This window comes from Chenopodium album, chromosome 27 (genome assembly GCF_948465745.1).
Source record: "Chenopodium album chromosome 27, dcCheAlbu1.1, whole genome shotgun sequence".
Classification (NCBI taxonomy): Eukaryota; Viridiplantae; Streptophyta; class Magnoliopsida; order Caryophyllales; family Amaranthaceae; genus Chenopodium; species Chenopodium album.
The window spans coordinates 9,836,731-9,851,166 of NC_137860.1; the positions used below are offsets into that span (position 1 = coordinate 9,836,731).

Below are 14,436 nucleotides of genomic sequence, written 5' to 3' on the forward strand. Positions count from 1 at the left end.
CCTATAATATTGACCACTTAACCCCTATAGCACTGACCAAGTAACCTCTTTAACATTGACCAAGTAACCCCTATTACCCTAACGAAGTAATCCCAATAATGATTGGCCACACGATGTGGTCAGCCACACACAAGAATTTCTTAAACAACAATATACCATCCCATATTTGTTAATTTTTAAGGACCAAATATTAAAATTCCCCTAGCCCTAGTAAACTAGTAGACAACTAGGAGTAGTTCTTTGTTAAGCCACGTATTACTCTATGTATTTAGTAACTATTGGGCTTATGTTTAAGCCTAACATAGGTTGTATATATATACCTTTACACTCAATACACAAATCAAGGATTCACATTCTTGACATGGTATCAAGCCTAAGTAAACCCTAAACACTAAAATTTTTTTCCCTCTTTTATCGATCAAAGTTCAACCATGGGTGACGAAGGAAAGCTTGATTCCTCTTCTCCGTTTTACCTAGGCGTGGGAGATCAACCTGGAAATTTGATTACTCACATAATATTGAAGAATGATAACTATCTTTCATGGTCTAGGGCAATCACTTTGTCCTTACGATCTCGTCGCAAATTCGTTTTTGTTGATGGCACAATCACAAAGCCAAATGAGAAAAAGAAATTGCTTGATTGGGAGACTATAAACTCAATGATGGTTTCTTGGATTTTACGGTCTATGGACCCAAAACTTGCAGCAAGTATACCCTATTTTGATGAGGCCAAAAAGCTGTGGGACTATTTAGAGAACTTGTTTTGTGTCTCTAATGGCCCTAGGTTGCAGCAACTAAGGTTGAGGATCACAGATTGCAAAAAACCAAGGGCATGTCTGTTGAAGAGTATTATACCAAATTAACAAGGCTGTTTGACGAACTCACGCGACTTAAACCTCCCCATGGAAGCGTATGTGGTCAGTGTACATGTGACGTTGCCGGCAAATATGCGCTAGATAGAGATGAAGAGGTGCTGCACCAATTTTTAATTGGTATAGATGATGATTTATATGTGTTGGTCAGGACAAATTTATTGTCTCAGAAACCCATGGCTGACTTGAATCGCGCCTACCAAGCCTTCCTCCGGGAGGAGGAATCTCGTGGAGTTGCAAAAGGGAGAGCCGAGAAAAATCAAGTGAAGGAGGCACATGTTTTTGCCGTTCCCCCTGCTCGTTCAAAGGGGGGTTTTGATCGCCGCGATGAATCAAAGCTGTACTGTACTCATTGCAAAAAATCAGGCCATGACAATGAAGGATGTTTTGACCTTCATGGTTACCCCAAATGGTGGTATGAATTAAAGCGCAACTCCGGGAAAGGGGTTGCTGGTTCCTCAAGGCAGTCTTCGAAGGCCTTTGCTACTGTGCCGACACCTGCTGTTGGTGGCTTTGTTTCCCCTGCTGTCCGTGCTAATGTAGTAACCGGGTCTTCACAGGCTGGTACGGACAGTGTGTCCTTGGCAGACCTCAAACCCGAGGATGTTCGGGTCCTGCTGAATATGGTTAATAACCATACCCAAGAACGTATGCAAGGTGAGTTATTGTCCTCTTCTTGGATTATTGATACGGGGGCGTCTCATCATGTGACCGGGAATAAATGTTGCTTAATGGATGTGTCTTTGATCTCACGGTGTCCTGTGGGTCTTCCAAATGGTCAACAAGCAGTGGCTTTGAAGGAGGGGCGTGCTTGTTTGACCGATGACTTAATATTGGAGCATGTTTTATTTGTTCCTCAATTACAATGCAATTTGATTTCGGTGTCTAAAATGATTGATGATTCTCATTGTTTTGTTCGTTTAACTAATACTTTGTGTGTTATACAGGACCAACATTCGAGGAGCTTGATTGGAGCCGGTGAACGGAAGGACGCACTCTATTATTTTCGGCGAATTCCTACAGTATGTGCGGTACAAGTTCCTGATTATCCGATTTCGAGCTACGGCATAGAAGACTTGGGCATCCGTCGGATAGAGTTGTTAAGTTAGTTCCTCCTGTTCGTAATAGTAGTGATAAGAAATTTTTAAATAAAGTTTCTGATGTGTGTCCTCAAGCTAAACAATCTAGGGATATTTTTCCTAATTGTGATAGCAAAGCCAGTCGTATTTTTGAATTGATTCATTGTGATTTTTGGGGATCGTACAAAACTCCTTCTAGTTGTTGTGCACATTACTTTTTTACTTTAGTTGATAATTTTTCAAGAGGTATTTGGGTTTATTTGTTGAATTCAAAAACTGAAGTTTATTCCGCATTTTTATCCTTCTTTGCTAAACAACCGTAAAATTGTTGAGGAGTGATAATGGAACTGAATTCAATTGTATGCTTCCATATTTCAATGAACATGGCATAATTTTTCAAACTTCTTGTGTTGGCACAACTCAACAAAATGGTCGAGTTGAGAGAAAACATCAACATATATTGAATGTGGGGCGTGCTTTGATGTTCCAAGGATATTTACCTATTGGTTTTTGGGGTGAGTGTGTCTCCTTCTCGTTTGTTGCAAAATAAGACACCATATGAGGTTTTGTTTGGGAAAGAACCTAGTTTTGATGAGTTACGGGTTTTTGGTTCTCTTTGCTTTGCTCATAATCAGAAAGCTAAAGGCGACAAATTTGCTCCAAGGAGTCGGAAGTGTGTTTTTGTTGGCTATCCCCATGGTAGAAAGGGTTGGAAACTCTATGATCTTGAGACGGGTGACATATTCGTGTCACGTGATGTGAAATTTTTTTAGAATGAATTTCCGTTGACAAAACCTTGAATGTGACCTCCGATAATAATGTGGCTGCCACTGTTTTGAATGATGGTGTGTCGGGGGTTGATCTCAAATTTTTAGATGATTTAGAGATGGTTTTAGAGGCAAGTGAAGCTGCTACTAGGGTGGACGAGCAAGGGGATGTTGCTGGCAGCATACACCGCAACCCCCTTGCGGAAAACAGCAGCAGCAGCAGCCCACCTGTGGAGCAAACTGCTGCTGCCACTGGCAGCGTGTACACTGCAATAGACAGCAGTAGCCGCAGCCCACCTGCGGACTCAACTGCTGCTGCTACTGGCAGCCTTCAACCAGGTAGTGACGCGGCTGCAGGCAGTCCCCTTTTGAGCAGTGGTGTGGCTGCTGGTGGCCCACTTATGGCTAGTGGTGTTGTGGGTAATGAGGACACTGCTCATGTTGAGCTTGGACGTGGTATTCGTGAACGACATCCCCCGGGTTGGAATAAAGACTACGTCGCACATACTGTGCAAGGCAACGAGTCCTCCTAGTTCAACTTCTCCATGCTCCTCAGGTACTCCCTATCCTATAGCACACTTTATTAATTGTGAAAAATTTTCCATGCGACACCGTACTTTTCTTGCAGCTGTGTTAGCAGGAAATGAACCTTGTAACTTCAAGGAAGCAATGATAGATGCGGGGTGGAGAGAAGCAATGCAAAAAGAAATCACTGCCTTAGAGGATAATCAGACTTGGGTCATGGAAACACTACCACCGGGAAAGAAAGCTCTCGGGTGTCGGTGGGTTTATAAAATCAAATATAATTCTGATGGCTTGGTTGAGAGGTTAAAAGCTCGTTTGGTTATATTCGGTAATCACCAAGTGGAAAGCATTTATTACAAAAAAACGTTTGCTCCGGTGGCCAAAATGGTAACGGTGCGTGCATTCTTAGCCGTCGCAGCAGCGAAAAATTGGGAACTACATCAGATGGATGTCCATAACGCATTTCTGCACGGTGATCTTGATGAAGAAGTATATATGAAGCCTCCTCCCGGATTTCATGGTAGCAAACCAGGAATGGTGTGTCGGTTACAGAAATCGTTGTATGGCCTTCGGCAAGCACCGCGGTGTTGGTTTGCTAAATTGACTGCCTCTCTCAAAAGGTACGGTTTTAAACAGTCATACTCTGATTATTCCCTTTTTACTCTGCAACAAGGGAATATACAACTCAGTGTTCTGGTGTATGTTGATGACCTGTTGATCTCAGGCAATTCTTTTTCTGCAATTACTTCTTTTAAATCTTATCTGTGTGATTGTTTTCATATGAAAGATTTGGGTGTGTTGAAGTATTTTCTTGGCATTGAAGTTGTTAGGAGTCCCGAGGGGATTTTTCAATGTTAACGCAAGTATACTCTTGACATTATTGCGGAAGCAGGTTTATTAGGTGCCAAACCGGCCGGATTTCCGATTGAGCAAAATCATTCTCTGGCTCAGTCACAGGGTGCCTTTCTTGATGATCCCGAGCAGTATAGACGGCTTGTAGGCCATTTGATTTATTTGTCTTTCACTCATCCTGATTTGGCTTACACAGTTCACATTTTGGCTCAATTTATGCACCAACCTCGACAGGAGCATTGGGATGCTGCTCTTCGTGCTGTTCGATACTTGAAGGGTTGCCTGGCCAGGGTATTCTTTTAGGTTCAGATTGTGATTTGCATTTGACAAGTTGGTGCGATTCGGATTGGGTTAGTTGTCCTTTGACAAGGAGTTCCATAACAGGTTGGTTAGTTTTTTTGGTGGTTCTCCGATTTCTTGGAAAACCAAGAAACAGCATACGGTTGCTAAGTCTTCCGCAGAGGAAGAGTTCCATTCTATGTCCTCCGTTACCGATGAGTTGAAGTGGTTGAAGGCTCTTCTTGGTAGTCTTGGTGTGGCTCACCCACGGGCGATGAGTCTATTTTGTGATAGTTAGTCGGCTTTGTATATCGCACAAAAACCGGTGTTTCATGAGCGTACTAAACATATTGATGTCGACTATAATTATATTCGTGATGCAATTCAGGATGGTACTATTAAAATTGCTCATGTTCGGACGACGGAACAACTTGCGGATATCTTTACGAAGGCTTTGGGCAAACGACAATTTTTGTAATTACTAGGCAAGTTGGGCATTTGTGATTTGCATGCTCCAACTTGAGGGGGGGTGTTAAGCCACATATTACTCTATGTATTTAGTTAACTATTGGGCATATGTTTAAGCCTAACATAGGTTGTATATATATACCTTAACACTCAATACACAAATCAAGGATTCACATTTTTGACATTCTTAAGTGTTAGTCGAATGACCTCATTCTTCTTTCGAATAAAAGTATTTATTGTAGTTAGCATGCCCATGCTGAAAACATTGCTTAAGGTAGTTGGCATGTGTGAATTCGCAACTCCCACACACCACTTGGCACAAGACCACCGTATTGACTTTTGCCAATAATAAAAGTCAAATACACTTAGCTTTCCTTTTTCATTCAATGCTCAATCTAGATGGCTTCTCTTATTGGTTCATTTTCTTTGATGTTAATGAAATTGTACCATATCATATTCATATGAATGTAGAACATTTAATGTGCAAAGAATGGGAAGGAGATAACAGATAAGAGATGAGTAAGAAATCCAATATAATTCATCAACTTCGTGTATAAAGTCAAAGGGAGGGCGGCTATGTTATTGGTGACTTGGTGAATATGTAATCAGTGTTGCAAATCATAAAACTATAAAATATTATATCTGAAAACTGATAAAAAGGATTGTTGAATTCAATTGTGTTGCGACGTGGCGAAGGCCTAGTGAACCTACTGTACAAATATAATTTCACTCGTATCTTTGTACAGGTTGAATAATTGTAGTGTACAGATCTGCCTCCATGATTTTGACTTAGACAATCTTGTGTGATTTTACTTGGTTTTGGCTACTTGCATGAGTTGCATCTAGGGATGGCAATTTAATCCGAGTTCGATTCGAATCCGATCCGATCCGAAGAAAAAAATTCGATTCGAATCCGTTTAAAATTAGTCCGAATCCGAATTCATTAAAATAGATCCGAATCCGAATAGGAGGCGGATCGGACTTGGACCCTACGCAAAGTCCGATGGAGTCCGATCCGAGTCCGAATCCGAGACTATAAGCATATGTTTTATAACTTGGGACAATTGTTTGCTTGTTTGTAGCAAAATTTTGTTATGTACCTTAGTACATTATTTAAATATGTTATAATTATACTTACCTTGGTATGACAATACAAGCAATTATAGGCATATGACATTACAAAATAAAAAAATTAATCGGATCATTTCGGAGGTCCGTATAAACGGACCGGATTCGAATCCGAAAATTACGAGTCGGATCGGATTCGGACTCGGACTTTTCGGATTCAGACTCGGATTCGGATCCGAATCCAGGGTCCGTTTACTAAACGGATCGGATTCGGATTTAGCCAAATCCGACCCGAATCCGATCCGTTGCCATTCCTAGTTGCATCCTAGCTAGTACAATTGTATTTAGATTCTTGGGATTGTTTGATAAGTCTCAATCACTCTAATCTAGAGTATTTATTGCTCAACAGTCAACATGTTTCTTAACACTACCACAAACTGGCAATGTAACAGCAGCGCGTATTTTTGTAACACATAATTATGGTCTCTCGTTTAACACATTTTAAAAATATTTCTTAACCCCTACAAATATACAATTAGGGCTACAAACGATCCGGGACGAGCCGAATTTTAGTCTGTTCGAGGTAAGATTCATAAGAACTCTTCGTGCTTGAAGTATCTAGAGCTTTAACAAGCTTTTAAAAATCTTGTTCGAGTTGGGCTCATTAATGGAAAGGAATGGCTTCCTTTAAACATGTGTATTATTCCGATAGAGGGTTCGTAATTAATTAAGAATCTTATCATTTAGTAAGGTCAAGTGAACGGAATACCTAGTTGGAGGCTGCTTCCGATCAGTGCTTAATCTTGACTGAACCTTTCGGGTCATACTTAATTGTGTAACCAAATTGACACGACAAATTAATCCGAAGGATTGAATAAGTCAATAGAGTTTTTATGAACAAAGACGTCGGATTTCGAGCTCAGAGCGTCGAAGCCGAGCGTCGTAAATCGAGTCAAATTTAGGAATCGACGAGACGGAAAAATCAACCAAACAACAAGTCATCACATGGAAAAATCCTAGCCTCGAAATGGCCCAGCTAATCGAAGGGTAGGTAGGCTAGCACAGCTAGCCGAAGCCCTTGTCGCGAAGCAAGGCTCGGCCGCAAGCTCAGCATGCATCGCATGGCCGACCATGCCTTGCGGGCAAGGTTGGCTAATAAGGGCCAAGCACGCGTGGCGTGGCATCAAGGCATGCTAGCCATGTGCGCATAGTGCACCGGCAAGACTAGTAGCCTGCCAAGGCTAGCTAGGCCTCGTTGGCGCATAGCAACGCCCAGCAACAGCGGCCCGCATGCGTGCGAGGCATGCTTACTCTCCTCTTGCCACTTTTGTCTGGTGATTCATTTGGCCTTTTAATTTGCTTTTAGAATTAAATTAAGGAAATTTTACAAAAATCCAAAAATGGTTTTTAAAACCCCAAAAAAAAAATGATTTTAACACCAGACAAACTTACAAAAAATGGGTATTACCACCACTTAATGGATTCCATTTAGGCTGTTAAGTGTGGTCCACGGTGACACATGTCACCATTTTATTTTTTTAAAAAAAGAAAATAAAATTTTTTTAAAACAATAAAAAACTAAAACTATCCCAGCCACCACCGCCCTCCCCCCCAACCCACCACTGCCCTCCCCGAACCCACCACCAGCGAGGCATTCGCACCCCTAAGCCACCAGAACCCTCCCCCTCCTTTTCCCGCAACCGTTTCCCTCCAAAAATCACCAAATCCAAAACCCTCCTTCCCAAAAACGGCCACAAATCCGGCCACAAATGGCCAAAATCGATCGGTTTTGGGGCTGAGTGGCCTTAATCAGCCGATTTCGACAACTTGTGGCCGTAATCGTGGCTGGTTTCGGGGATTCGTGGCCGTTGAAGGTTATGGGTTTGGTGGTTTTTGGGGCCGATTGTGATTGCGTGAAAGGGAAGGGGCGTTCAGGTGGGTTAAGAGAGGGAGGGGGAGTAGACGCACCGCCGGTAGTGGGTTCGGGGAGGGCAGTGGTGGGTAGGGGGAGGGCGGTGGTGGCGCGATGGTGGGGCTGGGGTGGCTGGGGTAGTTTTAGGTTTTTTATATTTTATTTTTCTTTTTTCTTATTTTTTTTCTTTTTTTGGCCAATAATAAAGCGACAACTGGCTTTACGGGCCCACTTTTAGGAATCCGTTAAGTGGTGGTAATATCCATTTTATGGAAATTTGTCGGGTATTAAAATAAATTATTTTTATGGGGTGTTACAAACCATTTTCGGGTTTTTGTGAGATGTTAAAATCTAAAATTTCCTTAAATCAAATTATATTTTTCCTTTTTACCAACTATCCCACATTGGAAGATGATGGGATTTCAAGGGCACCTTTCCCTATAAATACTAATCATTTGGCATGGGGAAAGTGCAATTGAGTTGGTGAACTTGAAGGGATCTCCAAACAAAGGAAACCCCTACCTTGGTTCTTATACTCTATGTAGATTTTGGTTTAGCCCCAACTAAGCTTCGGTGTACGAGCCGGCTCGATTCGATAGCGAGACGTCGGAGGTTCGTGCGCTTGCGGAACTCAAGGCTTCCAAGTTCGAGCTCAACGGTTGAGAGAATCACGCTTCAAGGGCAATGATTCTTTCTCTCCCTTCTTGTTAATTATGTGATTGTGGTTTTTTTTATGCATGCTTAGTCTCTTAATTCATGTACGGATTTTGGGCGGGTTTCCTTTCGCGTGGTGTTGGACATCACGTAACCCAACAGTTAAAAAATTGACTTGTTCGAGCTTTGCTCACGAACGTACTCGTATGCATTTCGAGTTTTAGTTCGAGCTTGAACGGATCTAAATTGGGCTTGATCACATAAATGAGCCTTAATTTATCATTGATAATGGTTTCTTTCAAATTTTAACACATCTATTTAATTTTATATAAGATGTTTATATTCTTTCTATAGATTAAGATAATGACAGAGTTTTCATGTTTTAACATAATGAAATAATTAGTACTTTGTACATATAAATATGTATGTATAAAAGATATATAATTTTTTTCAAACTTTAATTGGGCGTGAAAAAGTTTATAAATTGACTTAAATAAGCTGTTCATGAACATTATCGAGTCGAACATACATTATGTTGTTGGAGCTTTGTTCATCTATTTCACGAGCTTAAGATTTTTGTTCAAGCTTGGTTGTCACCTTAACAAACGAGTTTTGATCATGCTTTGACCGAGCTTATTCGCGAGTAGTTCACGAACGTATCGACTCATTTACACCCCTACATACAATGCTCCACCTTTACCTTTGAACTTGACCCCCTTGTGGCTTGTTCATATAGTACTCCCTAGAACAAAAACATAAGGAAAAATTGACATGAATAATCCTAACTTTGCTCGATTCTCTTAAAATAATCCCTTTCGTTTATTTTTAATAATCCGAACTTCAATAGTAATTTGCTTCTAATGGTCCCAACCGGTTATAAAACTTGTTATAACAAGTCATTAGACACGTGTTAGGATATGATTAATTAAAAAAATTAAAATAATTAACTAAAAAGTAAAAAAATATAACTAAAAACCTTTAAGAAGAAAAAAAAAAAAAAACCTCCACCAGCCAACGCCTGACCCCGACCTCAATTGTCGGCGCCTAACTGGCCCACTCCTCAGTCAGTTGATCCCGCCGGTGAATTTCCCCCCTTCCCCCGCTGACTCATTTCCTCCTCCCTCGTCGGCAAAGCTCACTTCACCCCTTTCCCGGCCCCTTCCCATGAACAACCTTAGTAGTTCGCTGCTTCTCCTTCCCAAAATTCCCCACCTGCGCCACCCTTATCCCCTATCCTCGATCCACCGCATAAACGCCCCTCCCTCCACAAAACAACCCCCTCCCATATTTGTCGTCCCCCAAAACCATAAACCCTACCGAATTAAACAACCCAAAACAACCTTAAAAATAAAACGGAAAGGGGAGAGTGGCGGGGTGGCTTCGCCGGGGGGGGGGGGGAAATTAGTCACCGGGATGGGGGAATGGGCCAGCTAGGCATTGACGGTCAATGGTTGGGGTTAGCTGAGGGCGGCGGTGGTTGGATTAGTGGGCTTTTTTTCCAGTTAATTAATTACATTTTTTAAAGTTAATTAATTACAATATCAAACCGATAATATAACTAAAAATTGAAATTAAACCTAAACTTAATTTTGTCCAATCAGATGACAAGTGTACATTGAACTTTTTTAAAAAAAATTACCTATTCAAAAGGTTACTGGTCACCTGAGGACCATTTGTAGCAAATTCATATTAAAGTTCGAATTACTAAAAAATTAACGAAAGTTGAGATTATTATGTATGATTCGAGCATAGTTGGGGTTGTTCCTATCAATTTTTCCAAAAACAGAGAATTGCACTAAATAGAGTTGTGCGCCCAACTACATGGTCATGTACTATGAGTAACACCGTCATGTTTCATGTATTATGCATCGCGGAATAGCAGTATGGTATATGATCAAGTACAATGAAGACTCTGGTTGTGTTTCTAATTGGTCGCTAATTCAAGACATATTCTAAAACTTTATAATGAGACCATTAAGGTTTAGTATAACTACATGGCATGTAATTTTGTAAAATTGGGAAATGATATATATATATATATATATATATATATATATATATATATTTATATATATATATATATATAAGATCCGGATATAACAGAATAGGAAGAAAGAGAATCCCGTTGTCAAACGTCAATAGGTCATAAATTTGAGCTTAAATTGATTGAGGTTTATCTCTTAAGAAAATTTTAAAATACATTGTTTAGATACACTATACGATTCACTACACACACACTAAGGGCCTAAAGTAAGAAATTCCACTAAACTTTGTCAATTGTCATATGTAATAAGCCTTGCTCAACATATACATAGGTTTGAATCAATTACGTCTTTGCCGATTAGATTTTTATTTGGATTTGGTTTAGAGTTTCAAGAAGAAATGTTCGATTTAAGATTGTGATGGCTGACACATTTCAATTTTGTAAAATGACACGAAGTATTTATATATGTATTCGGAGAATCGGAGCATCTTCCATCATTTTTTTTAGCATCTTTAAGTGCTGATCGTACAAATATATGTGGATGCGCTAATATTATTTTCCTTGTGGAATCGGTAACATTAACCGAACCACATAAATTTCTCGTGTTAATCATCTCTATTGCTTTTCAATTTTTTTCTACTACCACCGTTACATATTATTTGCATTGATTTGACGTAAAGTAGAGAGAAAAAATGTCTAATCTATTGTTGTAAATAATATGTAACGGAGGTAGAATAATACATTGTTGCCTATGCTTTGCATCACTTCTTAGCCAACTCTTATATAATTCATAATTATATTATATCATAGTTGACAGCAAAGGATTTGAAGTTTATATTGTCATTCACAACCATATTCAATTAAGCATCAACATCTATCTATACTATATACTAAATTAATCACCAGAGTTATCCCTTAAATACACATGTCACATTCACAACAAAAATTTTCCCGGTCAAATATTTTTTAGCTTTTTTTTTGTGTCATTTGTTAATTACTACCTCAGAAAGAGCTCACTTGTTAATTACTACCCGTAAAAAAAAAGGTTTCTAATTACTACCCCACATTCAACATAATTGCACCGATTACTACCCAAGTGTTATTTCCGGTGACTTAACTCAACATATGATGTCATAACCCAAGTGTAACCATATATTAACCAAACTAAAGTTAAATAAACCTAACCCACCCAAATTATAACCTTTTACCCCCTAATTACCCCTTAATTAACACAAATTAACTAAGAAATTTACCCCAACACTCAGCTGATGTAAAATCAATTGAGAGAAGCAATTGAACTTCTCAACGGATCTTTCACCATTGTCAACCCAAATCCTCTCATCCTTTCCTCTGTAAATCACGTAAGTGTTCATGCTCCTGGTAATTCGCACAGTTCAGCTTGCAACAGGTAAATGATTTATTTCCCTTAATGTTGTGATAATTGAACAAATTTTTTAGGTTTTTGTTGTGTAAATTTGGGTTTTTTACACAATTGAACAATTGAGCAGAATTTAACCTTCAATATCAATTGGTTTAGGTTGAAGATGAGTATGCAACTTGCTCGACCAAGTAAATTCACAAAACCACCACAAGCAACAACTTTCTAAATTAAGCACTTCAAATTCATTTCAAAATTAGGGCTAAGCATTACAATTACATACCAATTTCATACATGCAATACGATTTTCATAGTGGTAATCACATGAAAACTGTAAATTTACTTACTTGGACCCAACGATTGCAGGGGCCATTCTGTTCATTCCTCCAATGGTGACTCATTTGTTCTTCCGCATTTTTTGCAAAATTCAATTGCAACCTAAGTTCACAAGCAGATTACTTTGTTAGTTAGGGCAAATATTGTGATATTTAACCGGTTTTGCTTCGCAAACGAACTGAAATTCTAGGTTCTAATGGGGTTTTGCTAAGGAAGAAGATGAAGAACAGATCAGGAAAAGAAAAAAAAGAAATAAACTTTTTTTTTTTTTTGCCAGTTAGGTGAGGTAATAAGTGGGGGGTAATTAATTGGGGGTAACTTTTTAAAAAATTTGGGTGGGTTAGGTTTATTTAACTTTAGTTGGGTTAATATATGGTTACCCTTGGGTTATGACATCATATGTTGAGTTAAGTCACCGGAAATAACACTTGGGTAGTAATCGGTGCAATTATGTTGAATGTGGGGTAGTAATTAGAAACTTTTTTTTTACGGGTAGTAATTAACAAGGGAGCTCTTTCTGAGGTAGTTATTAACAAATTTTCCTTTTTTTTTTAATTTCTTTTTTTTCCCTTAAAAATAACATGATAAAAAAAATTTAATGAATAAAAACTTACAATAATTTATAAAATATTTTAAATAATGTATCCAACAAGAAAATTTTAAGGATAGACATGATATGAATTCAAATTCAAAAATAAAAAAAATGTTATATATAAACCATTTCATTTAAATTAACTCCATTTTAATTGATTTTTATTATTTTCAAGTTTTATTATTATAAATCCGTGCATTTGCACGGGAATAAAACTAGTATATATATATAGACCGGCTAAAACTAGTATATATATATATATATATAGACCTGCTAATGGTGTGTTTGGAACTTTGGACAGAAGGAAATGGAAGGAAAAGAAGGGGAGGGAAATGGAGAGATGTGATATCTTTCATTTGGATAACAAATGAGGAAGTAAGGAAATTGGAGGGGAGAGAAATGGAGGGATTAAATTATAGGAAAATGATCTCTCCAACAATGAAAAGATTTGGAGAGAAATTAAAACTCACCATTCTTCTCTACCCTACCCTTCCCTTCCCTCCCCTCCTCTTCTCCTCCCTCCCCTTCTTTTCCTTCCTTTAATATTATCCAAACACACTGTAAGGCATCAAAGATATATCTAATTATGTCATTAATGCCATGAAAATAGCCTGTTCTTGTGTTCTCTATTTACCTTCCGTTGCACAATCATCTTTCTCTATGATATTTGTGAAAAATAAGTAATTTTTTCCTATTAAAACTGATATAATAATAGTATAATACTGATCTACTGAGTAACTCTAGATTATATAATAATAGTATAATACTGTAAGTCCGTAACCCCTCATCGAGTAACCTATGACCGATCGACTAACCCTTAACCAAGTTTAAATTATATAATAAAAAACAGAGATGTGGACAAAGACTAGAATTCTCGCTTGTTTGAGTCGTTTCCACCTCTAATTTCTACACTTTTATCATCATCATCCACATCAAAGCCGTTGTATTGACTATAGAGTACTAAGAAAACGTGCAATAAAAAACTACACAATACCATAACAACTCAAGATTTTGCCAAAATGCGACAATCAAATTATAAAAATCTAAAAAAAATACACAAAAATAAATACACTAATAAAAAAGAAATTCATTACCACCGAAAAAAAGCAAATCTTAATTATTGGAATTTGCTATGACTTTTCTCCCTTATTTTTGTTGTTATAGTCTATTAAAGAAAATGGGAGAACATATATATGCCATCAAAAGAATGTATTATCATGTATACTTGTATATAATATTTAGTATCCTTCTTACACAAAAGAGAAAAATATCCCCATGAAAAATTGTATATAAAAAACTAATTTAATTTCAATGGTAAGACTTGAGAATTGATCCACAAAAGGTACACATAATAGCTCGCCAAGACTTCCAATAAAATGGTATATGACAGAACCGAGTAGCAGTCTTCATATCAGCAACACTAGCACCACCACCACACCGCGAACACGTACCGGCAGCCGGTTTGCTCTTCCTTACTTGGCGTTGTTGATCAACTAGGAAGCAAAAACACACCATTTTATTTATATCGGGGTAACTTTTGATTAATTATCGCTCGTATTCACAATCAGTGTTTATAAGTACAACAAGTAATGTATTTAGAGGCGTGTTTTGTGCCTTTCAACTTAGCTTAAATTTGTTTTTGGGTTAGTTGAAAGAAGGGAAGAGTTTGT

The 14,436-nt window shown here is 38.3% G+C and overlaps 1 protein-coding gene across 1 annotated transcript; it reads left to right on the forward strand.

The window, feature by feature from the left end:
* Positions 1 to 431: 431 nt before the first annotated feature.
* LOC145619655 (uncharacterized) lies at positions 432 to 3,251 on the forward strand. The gene is made up of 5 exons (XM_081674360.1): positions 432 to 665; positions 785 to 1,714; positions 1,820 to 1,894; positions 2,443 to 2,686; positions 2,827 to 3,251. Exons 1-5 carry the CDS (start codon positions 432 to 434, stop codon positions 3,249 to 3,251), a joined length of 1,908 nt encoding a protein of 635 aa, XP_081530486.1.
* The last annotated feature ends 11,185 nt before the right edge of the window (positions 3,252 to 14,436 follow it).